Source organism: Plectropomus leopardus, chromosome 20, assembly GCF_026936395.1.
Source record: "Plectropomus leopardus strain MGB_pleo_1.0 chromosome 20, ASM2693639v1, whole genome shotgun sequence".
Lineage (NCBI taxonomy): Eukaryota > Metazoa > Chordata > Actinopteri > Perciformes > Serranidae > Plectropomus > Plectropomus leopardus.
In genome coordinates, this window is record NC_142195.1 from 23323554 (window position 1) to 23341146 (window position 17593).

A 17593-nucleotide genomic window follows, 5' to 3' on the forward strand; every position below is an offset into this window, starting at 1 on the left:
TTTAACCATGTGTCGCAGTAAGCAGTCCTGTACTCTGGGTGACGTCAGGCATTTTTTAGGACTTAAAAAGGCAGTCTGTATCAGTCTGAGGGAGAAAGGCAGACGGTGTGCATTACAAACTCCGAGCTTGTTGACATGTTGCCAAAAGGCCTTTCAGTCTGAGGTCTTCTTCTTGGATATTCTGCTGATGAAGTCTCGAGTGGAATATTTTTTGTAGGCTAGACTGAACTCTCAAGATGCTTCTGAGCATTTCTCATCGCAGCTTTGGCACACACTGATCCTCTGTTCACTCCTGACTACTCATCCAATTTCTTGTTAGCACCCTCACTGAATAGAAACGTCCCTTTGTGAAATTCATTGTCATAGCCTTCTTTACAGCATCAGAGAAGTATGTTTGAGTGCACAGGAAGCTTGTTTGCTGCTGAGGCCTCTAACTTCGCTGTTCAGATAACATAAATTAATCATCAAGGATACTGGCCAGATTGAAGGTGCAAAGGGGGAGCCCGTCTGCACTCCTCTGATTGATGCACAGCGATGGGGGCTGGTATAGAGGAGCCTTGAAGCAAGTATGATGGGCTAGTGAATACATGAGCAGTAATCCGCTACACATATCCAGTGTCCTTCAAATGGTGAATTAGTGGAACTTCTTGTGTCTCAGTGGTACATTAGATATGAAAAGATAGAATCCGTCGACGTTCTCAAAACACCTACTATAGGTAGTTTAGTCTTATTAGCTTTCCTCAGTAAGCCCAGGATTATAGTTCTCTGAAGACATGTAACACACACTGCATAATTACACTTGGCCTCGCACACAGGGGACCCAACGTGCACGAATCTTAACATTGTGTACAAAGACTTCAGTGTCAAGCCAGATGATTATTAGATACATGTACCTTTTAGAGAGAGGCTTGAAACAAAAACTCATACATGTTATATTCCAAATCTGAAAAGTAATGAAAAAAAAACAGCCAAGTGAACATGTCGAAAAGACCTCCATGCATGTTCTTCTTTGCACAGCTGTGATTAGCATGTTCTTGCCCTAAGGCACACAGAAGACAAGCACTCAAAAAGCACAGATCATTCATCTCTTTGGGTGCGGAAATATAATTGCCCAGAATAACAGACTCTGAGAATTCTTTACTATCTGTTGAGCACTTTAAGCTCCTGGAAGCAGGCTCTCTTTTCTCTGAAGAGACTGTATGTAGCTCCTTCAACTTACACAACATAACCCAATCACAGTGTCATCCACTCCATTAGAACATGTTATCACATTTGATCATATCTACCACATGCTGCAGGGTGGCCGGCTGTAGAGCAGAAGCTGAAAATCTCTCATACTACACCTTTGTTCTCACAGCTGCTTCTCTTTACCAAGTCGGTATCCAATGGTAGGCTAAAATTGAAAGGGTGCAGTATTATTTTTGGGCTGTAACTCAGCTCCACCTCACCAGTCAGTGGTTTCACAGACACTAGCCAGAGGACCGGCCTCTACATCTGTATCTCAGAACAATGGCGTTTACTTTTCGCTAAACCAGCAGTGTAGGGAGACAGCTAAGCTTTCTCCTTTTCAGGGTCGATTACAAAATGAAATTCAAGGGCTTTCAAGTACTTTTTCTAGCAAATCCTTTTTTATTATTTCAAAAACTTCACTTAAAGCAAAGAATTCATTTTCAAATATATATTTTTACTGAATATAAAATGATGTGATCAATATTTGTCTCTTCAGTGAAGTGGGTACTCGTACTCGAACGTATGAAATCATCACAGAATGTTTTAGAGCAGTGGTGTCAAACTCATTTTATTTTGGGGGCATACAGCCCATTTTGATGTCATATTTATAAATAACTTTTTTTATAGCGGCTCAAGTTTCAGATTTGAAGTCATTTCAAGATAGAAATTTGAGACTTTTGGATTTTTTTTAGATTTATACAGTAAAAATGCTTGATTTTGGCATCAAAAACTGTACTTAAGTACAACACCTAAGTAAATGTCCTTCATTATTGTCCACAACCACTCATAAATAATGACTTCTTTGAAATGTTTCACTTTGTAAAGTCATTCAGAGGGCTGGATTGGGCTGTTTAGGGCTGTATGTTTGACCTACATTTGACACTCTTGCTTTAGAGTTTAAGTGGCTGCCCCACACCTACTGTACCGACTGCTTACACACCACGCACGAGGAGAGACCTCGCCATGCTTGCCTGATATTAGACAGAACTGTCAGCCATTACAAAAAGTAGAACACATCATGAAGATCTGAGAAAATCATCTAAAGGATGGAACCATCTGAAACAAGTGCAAGGACATGACGCCAGCTGCAACTTAAGTTTCACTTATTCGGCAGAGCCATTACATCAGCACACCACTGCAGTGAAAAAGAAACAAATCATGGTGAAGTTCATTCATGTTAAGTTCAGCCATGCCAACACAGCTGTACTGGTTCTGCTGGGTTTTAGGAGTTGTGCAAATTAAAAAAAAAAAAAAACAACTAAATAATGCAATGAACAGCACAGTGTGTAGAGGCGAGAGTCAGCAACACATCAGAAATTAAGAAGAAAAAGCTGAGCGATTTCTGATTCTGAGCAATATACAAGTGAACTAAAAGAAAAAGTTATGCGATTTAATTTGAATTTCAAGGACTTCTTTCGGTCTTTGTTTTAAAAAAACAGCTATTTTCAAGATATTCCAGTATTTGATATTTCATCCTCAAAATTCAAGTACTCAAGCACTGAACCTTGGCCTTTCTTCAGCACACTGTACAAAGTGCTGTGGGCTGGATGAGGATGGTCTCTGTCTTTACCACTTCCCTCACTCTTGCCTCCATGGCCAATGGATTTGAGTTTTGAGAAAAGTTGCTAACCTGCTGCTATGCTGCCATTATTTAAGGGTTAGTAGTGATATGTTTCCACAAAGCCTCTGGTAAAGGGAGACTGTAATGCATCATCTTCAGTTCTGCTGCCATTGTCTTCAACCTCTCCAGGGCCTGGCAACTGGCAGCAGCAGCATCCACTGCCACATTTTCCCTCCCAAGTGTCGACTTCAATTCATTTTTTTCCAATCCTACTAGACTGCTAATTTTACAGTTCTTTTTTGAGAATGTTACACAATCACACCCAGAAGTCTACCATCTTGCCAATGACAAAGCCCTGCAGTCTGCAGCTCAAGTCAAACTCTGACAACAATATTCAAACTCCAAGTCACATGATGTGGACTGGTGATGACAACAAATTTGGCCATCCTGGGCAGAGTTTCATAAGGTTTATAAGTAGAGGTGTAAAGATTCATCAATCTGGATTGATATATCATTTAATCAGCAACAACCTAGTATCATTGATGCAAAGTGTAAACATTGATCCAGCCGTACTTAGGAAAAGTAACATATCTGTCGGGCATCTCACTCTACTAACCTCACAGCAACACGGCAAAATTAGCTGCACGGTTTTAACAAGGTTAGACTACAAAAAACTGTGCATTCCTGCTGTAATCCAACTGTGCTGTTCTTTCTGTGAGTTAAACCAGCGTTGAGTAAAGAAAAGTATAAAAAATACATGTAAAGTGTTAAGCTATGAGTAAAGGAAAAGGCCGCTAATTGCGAGGTTATTTATGAAATGTAAATTGTCATAAGCTTATGCTAGTGACGTTAGCATGAAGTATTTGTGGGGGGAAATGTGACTTGAAAAAGAGAGTTGTTCTGTCTATGAACCTTGATAGTTATTATTGAGCTGAGCTTTATACTTTTGTTAAATGATCTTGTTGTTAATTCATGTTCTAATGCTATTGGGAGAAGTTTGCCTTCAGGGCTTTGAGCCAAACAGCCCTGAAGTTTTAGGAAAAAGATGAGTTGGGTTAAAATAAAAACATTTCTTCCATAAGGGGTTTTCTGACAGAATTAACCAGTTTTCATTATTTACAATAATTTATGTTATTGTTGTTTTTCCTTGTATGGCCAAAGCAAAAAGAGGTGGCTTATTCTGTAAAAGATTGTGTTAAATGAGCATTTAATATAATCTCATAATGCTCACAGGCCCTGAATCAAATCTATTCAAAACCAAAACCAAATCGTGACAGACTTTGTCATGTCGGCAAATATCGAATTATTGTGGAAAAGAATGGATATAATATTGCATCATGATGAAACTGGTGATTTACACCCCTATTTATATACATTCTTGACAGTGAGCAATTCAAACAAAGCTGAACAGGTTTAGTCTCATTTGCTGAGCATGTATATGCAAACAGAGGGCAAAACTGTTTCAGTTTGTTAGCAAGGAAATCTTATCAGTCACCAACTTCACATATTGAAACTGATAATGTAGGCACTAATGGCTTAAGACACTATATAAACGTACTAAAAGGGATTTAATTACTCCAATAGAGGATACAATGACAACCCTTTCAAACAGCAACATAAGGCTAAGTGTTTAGTGTATGGCTCACTGATTTCCCTGATTTACAGGATCCACTGGGCAGGCACAGAGACAGCCACCCTGTGGTGTGGGTACATGAGTGGCGCAGTACAAGCTGGTCAGCGAGCTGCTCTCGAAGTACTGGCTGCGCTCTGCCCAACGACCCTGACTCAGGAGGAGCAGGAGACAGTGCAGCGCAGTCAAACTGTCAAGGGCGCCACCGAGCAAACACCATTACCCAGACTCACGTACCTGTCTACAAGCAAGGCTATGGTCATAGCAACGCTGGCAATAAGTGCAGCTGTCTTGCTGGCTCAGAATCAAAATGCACTGCTAAAGGTTAAAAGCTACTTGACAAATTTATTTTCAACAACCAGTTGCAATATATTTCTATAGAAACAGAGAAATAAAAAATAGCTGCCCAGTCACCTCTTTGGATTTGATTCAACAGTTTTTGCAGAAGTTGGTGTATTCTCTTATAGTCTACTGCATATTTGATTGACTAATTAAGACTGATTTTTATTATACTGTATCATATAAAATCATATTATAATAAATAGGTAAATTGTGAATAATTTAATATGCTTAATTACACACATGATTCTATATTACAATAGAATTTGCACATGTGCAATAAAGATATTCTGAGTTTGAATGTTTATTTTTGTACATTGGCTCTTCTAAAATCAATATATCACCAAATTACTTGCGGATTGTATAACTGATCTGTAGATTCCTTCACCGCTCGTCAGATCACATCAATGGATGAGAGGAGCTGTTTGCAGATGTTTGTGAATGAGAGTAAAGTTTTAGACCCCGCAGAGTGAACGGTTAACTCTCACTTTTAATGCACATGATGACCCGCCAAAATTAAACAAATGAGTGGAAAACCCTGCATACTAACTGCACTAACAACAATTCGGAAATGTGCAACAACAATTTTTGCTGACACTAGATATCAAAGAAAAGCCAGAGACTGTATACTAAAGAAGTTGCTGTGGGCTGTAAATTCAATACTTCTAAGAAAGCAGATGACAGAGTTTTTTCCAAGCCTTACCGGACAAAGCCTCTCTTCTTCCAGACAGCTTCCTGCTTCTCCGTCAGACTCACCGTGGGTCTGGATCCACAGCTGCCTGTACCAGAGAAAAGCAAGTGAGGGGGGAAGTAAGGGGTACTATATCATAATAAGTTACTGTGGGCTGTAATTCAAAACCATAATAAGTTGCTGTGGGCTGTAAATTCAATACTTCTAAGCGGAAAGCAGAAGACAATGTTTTTTCGAAGCCTTACCAGGCAACGCCTCTCATCTTCCGGGCAGCTGCCTCCGTCTCCTTCGAGTCTGGGGGTCTGGGTCCACAGCTGCCTGTACAGAAGAAAAGCAAGTGAGGAGGGAAGTGAGGAGTGTTCACTCTACAGCTACATCTATACACTTCATACCAACTGGAAAAAAGAAAAGACTGCTTGACTTGAAGAATATCAGTCCACTGCCGGGACTCCAAATTCCAAAATCTTTCAGGGGGCAGCCCTAATGTAATTCATTATGAAATGTTGATTAATAGCATTTCATTGATGTCTTAATACTGTTCGTCTAATTTACTAATAAAACTACTCAATTTTCATAACAAAAGTTTTTCCCCTTCTTGTTGGCAAAATTGAAATATAAAGATTCACTGACTCCAGAACACTCACTTTCATTGTCAACTTAAATCATTTCATCTTTTTTTCATGACAAATGATGATACAACTATTTTCTGAAGAACTTCCTACAGAAATCACCTGGAGATATTTGCATTCTATCCCAATTGCATTTTTTACATTTACCATTCTGATCATTAAATTTGGTTGTGCTTGTAAGCTAAGCGCGTCAGAGAGCTCATGTTGTGTTTAAACCACTTTGCAGTGAGAAAATGGAGCTTTCACACGGCATGCCTTGCATTGTTTCCCAGAGAGCCATAAAACCTGCCTGAGAGGCTTGGAGCTGAGCCACACACGCGTTTGTGCGCCCACAAAACCACCAACACATTCGGATGAGCATAAGATGGATGAACCAGTCACACAATGATAACGTCCCAGAGAAAGTGATTTAATCGCTATCACTTGATTGCACAGTTGATTGAAAGGATTTTTGTCAGTCCCCATGTCTCTCCTGGAGAGTATCTCAAACGCCCACTGATCATTGGACGGTAGTCTCTGACTCTACTGGCGCCATAGCTTGCTATTTGTCTTTGTTATCACTAGCTTCCACCGGATCAACTGCCTGTTCTCCCTGGTTTCACTTAAGCCGGTCCAGAGTGAATCAAGACCAGCAGTCTGGCATCCAACCGTGAGTTTTTTTGCACCCTTTGGTCACTGATTTGGTCATTTTTGGTTAAAATTCACAAAAATTATGGCTCTGATGTGGATTTCAGATGAAATGCAAAAGATATTTACTTCCATTTTTCTGACTTAAAGAAGGTTAAAGCAAAGCAAATGAGTGAGCTATTTCAGGGACTCTGCAGTGAAGCTCAGAGCTTTCATCACATGGTATATGTCATTGTACCTATTTTCCACACTATCAACACACTGGTACCAGCTTCACCTTCACTCTCTCTTCACACACACTAACACACTGCACTGCCTCCAAAGCCCCACCTTCTCTCACCTCTACTTATTGCTAATGCACATTGAACATCCCCTACTGCTGCAGTTTCACATTAAAAGCATTTCAGTGGCGAAGCAGGAGTTTAGGGCTGTACCCGAATTGGACTTTTGACAGTTCAATACAAATAAACGACTGGTGTTGTTTTCCATACAACGTTTTTAAGTCTGATTGGGCTCAGTCGGACTATCAGTGTGACAGCAGCATCCACATCACATCCACCACGAACAATCGAATGACATACCACAAATGCACAACATTTTTTGCCGACACTAGAAATCAACATAAACCAGAGATTATACTGTATTAGCTTGCAGTGAGCTGTAAATTCACCACTTCTTCACCTTACAGTGTGGCCTCTCTCTCTCTCCATGTCGCTGCCTGCATGTCTGCAGCTGCAAAGAGTAGTGTCAAAGCCGAGAGCATTCATTCTGCAGTAAAATATGGGGACCAAAAAATCCCCAAAAGTACACTGCACAGAAAAACAGAAAAAAAAAAACTGCCGCTCTCCTTGAAGCAATCCTCAGTCGCTGAGTGTCTCAGACTAAAGATTTGAGCCTCCAACTTTCAAATTTCAGCCCTAAAGGAGTTAACTGTTAAAAAAAAAGAGGTCACATGAAATGCGCCTTTACCACTACCAGCAGTTATTTTTGGTATTTACGGACAGTAAATCAGTTGTAAATTTTGCAGGAAGTAATGGAACTAGAAGGAGCTGCCACAAAGAGCTGCAAGCAACAGGCAACACACCTTTAACTTCACTAGGTGACCGACTTTCACTTTCACTGTGCTCTGCTGTCCGCAGGCTGCAGTGTGAAACGGCTGCTCGCAGAATGATGGAAAAAGGCCAATTTTACCCAACTTCTCTAATAAAACAACAGCTTGTTTTGCTGCCTCTAGAAATTTCTGATATGCAGTATTTCAAAAACATTGCTGTTACCACCAATAACAGAATCAATACAGGTGGCTCTGATTCTGACAACAACTGTTACCAAATGAACCAGGACTAAAAGGATACTAAAAAAAAAATGTAGTAATTGTCATGTTTTAACAGTCATTCTGCTGTTCTTTGCTACTTACCAAGGAAAAAGTCACTGTTGTCATCTTATAGCCTGGTTATATTTATCTTTTAATTAAAAAATAACAATAATTTCATGGCCTTAATACAGGGTTGGGCGATATGGCTAAAATGTTATCACAATAAAGATTTGCATTTTGCTCTATTTCGATAATTATTTACCCAAAAAAACATATCAATAAAGTATAATTTATTGTCAGATCACGGTGTGACATTATCCATGGTCAAAACAGTTACACAAAAAAGAAATATATGCATGTTGAATGTCGGTGTAATGTCATAATGTTGCTGTACACATAAGAGGCTGATAAAAGGTGGGTTGGTCTTGCTTGTTATTCTTCTTCTGCTACAACTTCTCTTTCTTCTTCTTCTGCTTAATGGTGGGTGGTAACTGTGGTTTAAGGAGTTTAATAAGAACTGTGGTTTAATTATATTTCTTAAACATTTCTTATATCATTATCAAGAAAAATTATATTGAGTTAATTATCATTCTACCACCAAGCCCCACCTAAATATCTACTTTCCTTGTGGTATTGAATATCGATATTTATCAAGGTACTGTCTATCATAGTTAGACACTGCTAAATGTCACTGCTCACTTACAGTATGCATGCTATAATGTACCCTCTGGGAGCGGCAGCTGACCTCATCAGCTGCTGTTTTGTTGTCATTCATCCAGTTCTTGTGTTCAACTGTGAATGCATGATCATTGTGAAATTATGAGCATTTATCAGAACAAGTCTATTAAACTATTTTGTGAATGACTCATGACCCCTACATGACATTAATTGTTGTCACAAATTGCAGCTTTTCAACATCAATGGCTAAACGGTAGAAGGACACAGGCAAGAACTGTCACTTTTAATTGCCAGAAGATATAAACAAAGACTTCACAAGCAGTCATCTTTGCCACCTTTATTTTACCTTTATTTTTTCAATCTTCATAATTTGCCAATTTCACTGTGAAAAGAAGCACATTGATAAATATTACCCAGCAGCTTTTCATATAATACAGTCATATCTTAATACAGGGGTCATATTGTGTTTCATTATGAATCAGGCAGGAGGACACTTTGCTCGATATTTGAAAAAGAAAATAAGGTAAAAATGCAATAATTAGTTTGTCACCTCCTAAAAGTTTGAAAGTCCAAAATATGGTAGACAATTTAAAAACAAAAAAGACAGATCAGCATCTTTCACTATCACCCTCTGACTCTGCACACTGGACTGTGTGTTTTTGTGTGCATTTTGTGCCTATTTGCTTCCCATAAGTAATGTTACTGTAATTACTGTAGCCCCTGTAAACACCTGTCGCAGCACTTGCCTTAGTGTTTGCCCTCAGGCAACAGCACCAACTTTAAAAATTTATACATTGCAGTGCAGTGTGTAATCAATATTAGTGCATTAAACAACTCTTTTCTCAGTTAAAGCCAGACCCCATTTGTTTAAGCTGATTTGCCATCATAATATATGATATGCTGACTTATATTCTAGTCATACAGGCGCTTTTGATAACAAGAGCATGATAATGCAATTCAGCAACCCTGGAATAAATACTGCCTTTGTGAAACTTATAATGTTCATTTATTTTAAATTATGTCAGCGAGGGGTTGATTCAACTCTGGCAATTGTGTTTAGACTGCATTTTGTAGCATTGTTATGCAAATATCCCATGAAGTGCCTTTCAGTTAATGCTGGCGGGGGTTTGCTTATGGCCTCTGCTCCTTTTTGCCAAAGCAGCTTTCCTGTGTTTAACATACATCACGATTTTTGAGGCTGTTTGGTAAATTTAATGAGTCATTTTTGCAGCTGCCTTTGCAGCTGTGTTTTAGTTACTTTAGAGTTAAAGGACTGTTTTTGTTTTTCTTTATTTCTTTTTAATCATGTCCATACTGCATGATTCTGCAGGATCAATTTGCTTCCAATGACAATAGAGCTGATTTTTTTATGGAGGCAAAAAGTAACTGTGATTTAGCATTGTACTCTTATAACACTGTTGGAATCATTTCATTCAGTCTGGGGGTTTTCAAAATTGTCCAATATCAACATCCTATCTGGAAATTACAAAAGCCAGCTGGACAATTCATTTGTGCTTTGAAGAAAATATTCGACAACTCACAGGGGAACAAGATCAGGTAGTCTGGATTGCAGAAGATATGACTGCATGAACCAATCATACAACGAAAACATCCAAGAGAAAGTGATTTCGTTATCACTTGATTGCCCGGTTGATTGAAAGGATTTTTTGGCTGTCCCTATTTCTCTCCTAGAGAATATCTCCAACAGCCACTGATCGTTGAGCAGTAGTCTGGCTCCAAGGCTTACTATTTGTCTTTGTTATCACTAGCTTGCATTGGATCAACTGCCTGCTCTCCCTGGTTTCATTTAAGCCAGTCGAGGCTCAATCCAGGCCAACAAGCCAACTCCTCTATATACAAAGTAGTGTCTGCAGCGCCAGAACAAATCTGATTTCCACTCAGATTTTAACATGGAGGACTTGCATAAAATGAATGCATGAGCAACAAGGTGTATCAGGGTCCCCACACAATGTCTGTGATAAAATTTAAAAACTTTTCTATTACTTTTGAAGGACTCAAATATTTTTCTTTGCCCACTGTTTTTCAAACATATGAAAACTCTATTCAAGCATAATTTCAGTGTCCCACATGACGTGCTGAAGGACAGTTGGAAATTTGAAACTCAAACATTAGCTTCTGTTTTTACAGATTCTGGCTGTGATAAATGCTGTCATTTTGGCAGTTTGAAAAAAAAAACACGGCAAAACTTTTTAAAGAAAACATGTCTCCAAAACCTGTATAAGAATTGTCAATTTTTATTAAAAAAAATAATAATAAAATAAGCAAAAATACATGCCTTCCAAATTCGTTTTCTTAAGAAAAGAAATTCTCAAAAAATGCTAGTTTTCTAGAAAAAAATGCTCTTTTTTTATTTAAAGAATAAAAAAAATCACTTTTTTAAAATAGAAACGTGCCTCCCAAACCCGTTTTCTTAAAACTTCTACATTTTTGTAGGCATTGTTGTTTATTTATTTATTTTTTTTAAATCGCCTTTTTCTAAAGAATGAACAAAGAATCACCAAATCTTTTACAGAAAACATGTCTTCCAAACCTGTGGCCTTTTTTATCACAATAATCATAAATTCACTTTTACCTTACATTAATATAATTTAATTAATTACACACAACACATTCCCGTGATATTTTTTCAAAACTTGACTGCGACTGTGAAACTCCATGACTTTTCCAGGCCTTCCATGACGGCGGAAGAAGAAATAGAAGAAATATCTGAGCCTCGAGAAGTTCAAGGACGTTCAGAATCAAACTAACATCATGAATACACAACACAAACAGAAAGAAAACTAGAAAAGAAAAAGCACCACTATTTTATTACATCCACGACTCAGCACCAAGGACGGGGACAATGTTGACTAAACACAGGAAGGTAGACAGACGCGGACGTGAGCGATGTACAAATTAATCCACAGCAGAACACAAGCAGGGCAATGCCAAGGGTTAAACATAAGCTTCACTTACCATTAAAATAGCTGAAGGCGGTGAGCGTCTGCACGGTGCTGTGTGACGATAACATCTTTCCAGCCATTTGTGCTCTTGTGGAAGTTGTCTCTAGAAGGCCAGCTGCACAAACTGGGGCTTTCGTGATTTTTGCATGGCCCCACGGTGTGGAAAACAACTTTTTCATCACGAAGCACAAGAAAAAAGCACGTCTGAATCCAGCTGAAAGTGACCTTCCGCCCCGGGAGCGCACTGCTCTCACCGCATCTCCCTGGAGAGCAAAAGACATTATTTGTCTCGATAACAAATTTCAACAGTCTCATGTCTGCATAAAGATACTTGGTGAAGCTGTAATCATCTTGGTTTGGTTTGATAATCCTTAAATGTAGCAGCAAAAGCAGTCCAGGTAGAAGCAGACGGTGGGGTGGAGGGCTAGTTAGCTAAACCTGTTCACCGCTAGCCGCCGCTAACATGTTAGCTTAGCTCGGATTTCCGCGCGGCAGTGATTCCCAAAATAAAAAATAACCGGCTCATAATCTACACTTTTTTGAACCCCCTAACTGTTTGGTCAACTACTGCAGCGTCTGGTCTTACATTTCGTGTATACTTTGGGGGGAAAAGTCATTTGCAAAGTCCATAAGTCGGTGTTGTTAGCGTCGAGTGTACAGCTGTGAATTTTAACGCGCTCTACTGTACACTTCCGGTTTGATAAATAATCACCTGAGGGGACAACGTCGAACAATCGTTCCGCTCGAAGGTTCCGATCTAAAGTTCCGCCCCCACCCACCTGCGCAAACAGGACATTTAGATGTTTGTTTGTTTGTTTGTTTGTTTGTTTGTTTGTTTGCTTATTTGTTGGCAACCAGAGGATTTACAACTTTTTTTGTCGTATATCACAACAAAATCAAGTGCTTAAAGGAAATAAATAATGGCCTCAATAAACAGACAGATAAACAAACAAGAACAGACAAAGATAAATAAATTAAAAACTCAAGATTCAACTTATTTTTTATTAGATTCCTCTTCAAGATAGAAGAAATACCTCACATTGTTGTTGTTTTTTTGGTTTTTTTTGTTCTGTTTAAAAAAACAGTTTGACCAATTAGGTCATAAATAATTCTTTATTTTAAATTAAATGAACTGTGAAAATTCATTGACTGTTTATGCATATAAATGATAATTATCTTGTCTATTCGAGTTGGTAATATTCTTATGTATAAAGTTATTATTTTGTGTTAAGATAAGATATGATAAGACTAATTAGCTTGTTCTCACAGGATAATTATCTTGTGTACAAGTTATTATTTTGAGCAAAAAAAAAATTTAATATATATATTTTTTTTATATCACCTTGTGGAATTTACCTCAAAGCTCCAAAAATGTGTATTAATCTGTCATTATTTTTGGGAGGGCACCTATAATCATAGATAGGAAGACAAGGATAAATAAGTCATTGGTGGATGGTCTCATTTCACTTAATTATTATAAGTTTATTTATTTATTTATTTTTAAATAAAGATGATTATTTTGGGTCTTATCGCTGTTATTTGACAGGATGGCTTGAGAGTGAGACAGAAGGAGAGAGGGGATGACATGCAGCAAAGGGCTGGTGTTAATTGGACTTGATCTCACAGTTGCTGCAGCAAGGACGATGCCTTCGTACATGGGGCGCCCACCTTACCAGTCGAGTTACTGGGCACCCCGTTTATTTAAAGGGAAAGTACAGAAAAACAATGACAGTTGCACAAGCAAAATTGACAACGCCAGTCAGCTGATTGGCATAAGCAGTTTGAATAATCATTAAAATGTCACATTACACTTCAAAATTGTGACAACACACAAACAAATTCAACATCACGCAAAACATTCATTGCATTAGGGTCAAGTACACAAATAATGACTATTTGATGTCATGATAAACCAGGACTTAACTGCTGCAGAAAAAAAGTCAAAATCAATCCTTTAAAATTCTTAATTTGCTTTGAGCTTGCAGGTAGGGGACTCCAGAGTGTTGTACCTTTAATTAAAAAGCAGTTTGTGTGTGTAAAGTCTTACAGTGTGAAATTCTACAATTTTCTTCTAATGTTTTTTCTATTAAGGCATTAGTGGCAATATAGCAGTAAAGTGAATACCTTTTTTTGTCCACCACTTGTAAATACAGATAAATACCAAGGCTGCTACACGAGTGAGTCACATTAAGCTCAATCCCAATTAGCAGCACATGTCAGCTTTAATAGCAGCCTGGTAATCTTTTTTCACGAGTAATACTTCAAGGCTGTATAACACAATATAGAAGGCTTAACAAGAGCAGATAGCTGCTGCTTGAATTTCTGGCATTTCATTCACAAATCCTAAAATAAATAATTCTTGAGTGGCAGAAAGAAAGCTCAACATGTTCTAAACACAATCCATCTGACAGCAAAAAATAGAGGGGTTAGACATGCACTTTGCTTTGAAATCAATAAGTCAAACCACCACAACAAACAATTTGCAGATTTGGAACATAGTCCAGCTTTTTATTTGGGATTCTGGACTTGTAACGGCCCTTAACCCCTTGAAACCTAGAGCTACATCACTTTTCTAGTGCTGCTTTTAGAAAGTTTTTAAATCTTTGAACGTTGTGCAAATTAGTTTACATGGGGGAGAAACGGCAAGGAGCAACTTGGCAAGATATGTACCACAAAATGCAAGAAAACAGTAAATTTAGAAGAAAAACTAGGGAAGTAAATGTCGGGGGGGAAAAGAAAAAAAGCTAGGATAAAATGATATTTATAATTATCATAATCACATATTTGGAATTATGTTATGCACCTTTCACCAAGCCTTTTTGTTTGCTTGTTTTCCTTTCCTTTTTTTAAGCTTAATTTCTTAATTTCGTAATTTCTTGTACCTTTGTCTAGTTTCTTGAATATAATAAAAGAAATCTTTTCTGTAAGTGTTCCTTTAGTACATCTCTTCTCCTTTCAAACATTTCTATGGGTCTTCTGTCTTTTTTCACATACCATCCAAAGAAACTCTTTCTCTCTTAGAAAAATTATGCTTAGTCATTTTGTTTCTGCAGAATGTCACACGTGAAGGATTATTGCTAAGAGGGCAAAAATATAATTTAGGGTGAAATGCATTCCTGTAACCAAGGTCAGATTGGCGAATAAAGGCAACGGTCAAAGTTATCTTTATTTACCCACAGAGGACAATTTGTTGCGCAGACAGCAGTAATACACAATCAGCACACAAACAATTCACATGAAACAAACAAAATAACCCCAAAATTACATTCTCTTATTCAGTGGACCAATAGCAGTAAGGTACAATGAGATTTCAATCTATTGCTCCTACAACCTGGAGAATTACATCTGCGACCAGATGGGAAAAAAACTGAACTCACTGAACAAAGGGTTACTGGGGTCAGCAAGAACCGACTCCATTGTGACTTTTCACACTTGGGAAAGGTGATTTAAATTTGTGCCTGCAATTTTCCGGCACATTACAACTTCTAATCTGATCCTATTTTTCAAGGTAAGCAACCCAAACCAACAAGTAAAAGAAAGAGTTCAAAAAGATTCGTTCTCATAGAGACGGTGTCAACATTAAAGCTTCTGATAAAAACTGATGCACTGATGGGCCTTCGCACAAACAACACGTATATTAGGATCAGAGGTTAATTTATTATCAGCAGTCGTCTCCAGATACTTGTGCTGTTGAACAGCTTTAACTGGCTGGCTATAAATAACAGCAGGGGGTAAAAGTAAGCTGCTTCCTAAAGTAATTTAATTCATTTTTGACATATTTATGTCTGAGAAGGAGTGCCTGAGAACTTGATGATGTGTCTGTCCTCATATTATCAAGTTCAAAGAGAAGTCCTTTTGACAGTGCAGGGACACATTCATCTGGAGGTGATGATAACTATCTGTGGGTTCTGTGACTCCTGGTGATCAACAGGGACAGAGAAAAAGGTAGCTTCAGCAGCTCAAATACCGAATGTTTCCAAAACCTCTAAATTTAACTTTTCCTAAAAAAATTAAAGTAATTGCATAAATAGTCTGGTGTTGACTTAATGTTCAATTGAGAGTATTGAAGAAAACATATTGGAATCCCTGATCTGAAATGAAATGACTCTGGTGTGGATTTAAATGTACCAGATTTGACAAACATGAACTCAGTGAACCCTACTCCAGCTCAGTAATAAAATATGATTTCAAGATTAGTCATGCTGTTTATGCCGAATTCCTAACATGGCGGGCAAAAGTAAATGTTTGGTCAAAGGTAAGACTTTTTTTAAATTAATTCACGTATTATAAATAAATTTTGACCTCATGTAAAGTGTAACATGATATTAACTGCTGTCCATGCAGGGCATCTAACTTAAATATAAAAAAATATATGAATATAATATAGAAAATGTAAAAAAAAAAAAAAAAAAGTATAAAAATATAAATAAACTGTAAACAGCTATCAATCTCTTGTTTAAAAGCTTTTAAAATTCAACCCATCTTCTTTGTAGCTTCCATATTATTCCTACTTTACAACCTCAAAGCACATGAACACAACGATGTTGGAAGAACGACTTTCCAACTCAGAAACTACGTCCCTCCGACATTGCACGAATGCAGCAATAGATAAAAGTTGATGTTGCACCTGCCTTAGGGATAAAACAAGAGAGAAACAGTATAAAAACAGACCCTCTAAAGGAATTACCAACAAACTACGAATAAAGACCATGAATAGATGTTAGGATCTAAACTTTTAGTGACCACTAAAGGTCACTGCCTGTGCATTAACTGCCCCTTTAACTACTTTCACCCCAGAGAACTACTTAGCAGCAATCATAACACAAACCAAGTTCACAACAATAGGCAAAAAACAGCATATCTGACACAGAGACAGGGACAGGCTACAGGCTCAGCACACCAAATGTGCATCCAGGAAAAAAAACAAAATTGCAAATCACAGTAGAACTACAGCCTGAAACGCAAGCTGCAACAGCGACACTGCAAGTGATTTAAAACACCTGGCTCCGCCTCTGGTGTTTGTTCATTGGAGTTTCCTAACGTTACTTTTTTTGGGGGGTTGGTTGGTGGTTGTGGATTAAATTCACAAAAGAGATGTAAGGTTTGTTGTGAATCGTCATCATTATCTTCGTCAGTGAGGTTATATGAAACAGGTCTTTCTCTTGTTTGTCTGTGCTTGCTGCTACATTGTAGACTCTCCTCTTTACAGGCCTTTTCATTTCTTAAATTTCAGGAATTACAGGTCCTTGAAATTTTTTGTGAGTGCGTTTGTGTCTTTTGAGAGTTTCTCCTCCAGCGATAGTTTCAGTTAGCCTTCATTGGAATCTGCATTTTACATCTTGACAATTGTGAATGCCAGTGGTACAGATTCCCTTTCTGTCCCGGCATATTTGAGAATCAGGTCTAATTAATATTTACACAGGATAGTCTCCCATCTCCTGCCTCTTTTTACTATAAAGGTGAGTTTTGATAATGTGGAAATGTCAAGTAGCAGTGGAGGATCAAGGGGATGACATGCAGCAAAACTTATGGAACAAAGGCAAGGGCTACCTTTAAATATTGCTAAAACAAAATTTGGGTGTACTAACACTAGCGTAAACAGTCTTTTCGTGCATTTTGATTAATGTTGCTAGTTACTGAATATTGCAATAAAACAATGCATTTGAGCTATTTTCTGTTTTCGTTTAGACTGTGCATCTGCTAATTTTCATGTTATTTTTTTTCATTTATGGTTTGATTTTGCAGGGAAATTATTTGCTGGAGCACTGCGATGCTCCAAATACGGAAATTAAATGTACCATAGTATGATTTAAAGTACTGGGACAGTACTGTGAGCCAAACTGTTGCACATCAGTTAATCAAAGAATTGAAAATTTACTCAAGTAATTAGTGTTATTGTATGCCAGTGTATTTCCAAAAGTCTCCAAATTCCA

General features: G+C 37.9%; 2 protein-coding genes across 3 annotated transcripts in view; one reads left to right on the top strand and one right to left on the bottom strand.

The window, feature by feature from the left end:
• The window catches only part of LOC121959596 (putative flavin-containing monoamine oxidase A), a 51483-nt gene extending 46418 nt beyond the window's left edge, over window positions 1-5065 (top strand). The window contains exon 12 of the mRNA XM_042509001.2: window positions 4457-5065. Within this exon, the coding sequence (XP_042364935.2) occupies window positions 4457-4802 (346 nt within the window). The 3' untranslated portion in view covers window positions 4803-5065. The remainder of the gene's footprint in view (window positions 1-4456) is intronic.
• The window catches only part of vsig8a (V-set and immunoglobulin domain containing 8a), an 86513-nt gene extending 74113 nt beyond the window's left edge, over window positions 1-12400 (bottom strand). The window contains exons 1-4 of one of the 2 annotated variants that reach the window (XM_042509002.2): window positions 12247-12400; window positions 11674-11923; window positions 5697-5769; window positions 5464-5539 (exon numbers count right to left, since the gene is read on the bottom strand). The gene's annotated coding sequence lies outside the window, so the exon portion shown is untranslated. Of the gene's footprint in view, window positions 1-5463; window positions 5540-5696; window positions 5770-9019; window positions 9080-11673; window positions 11924-12246 lie in introns of those variants that run through there. The other variant, XR_006106929.2, reaches the window with a different exon arrangement.
• Window positions 12401-17593: the final 5193 nt, after the last annotated feature.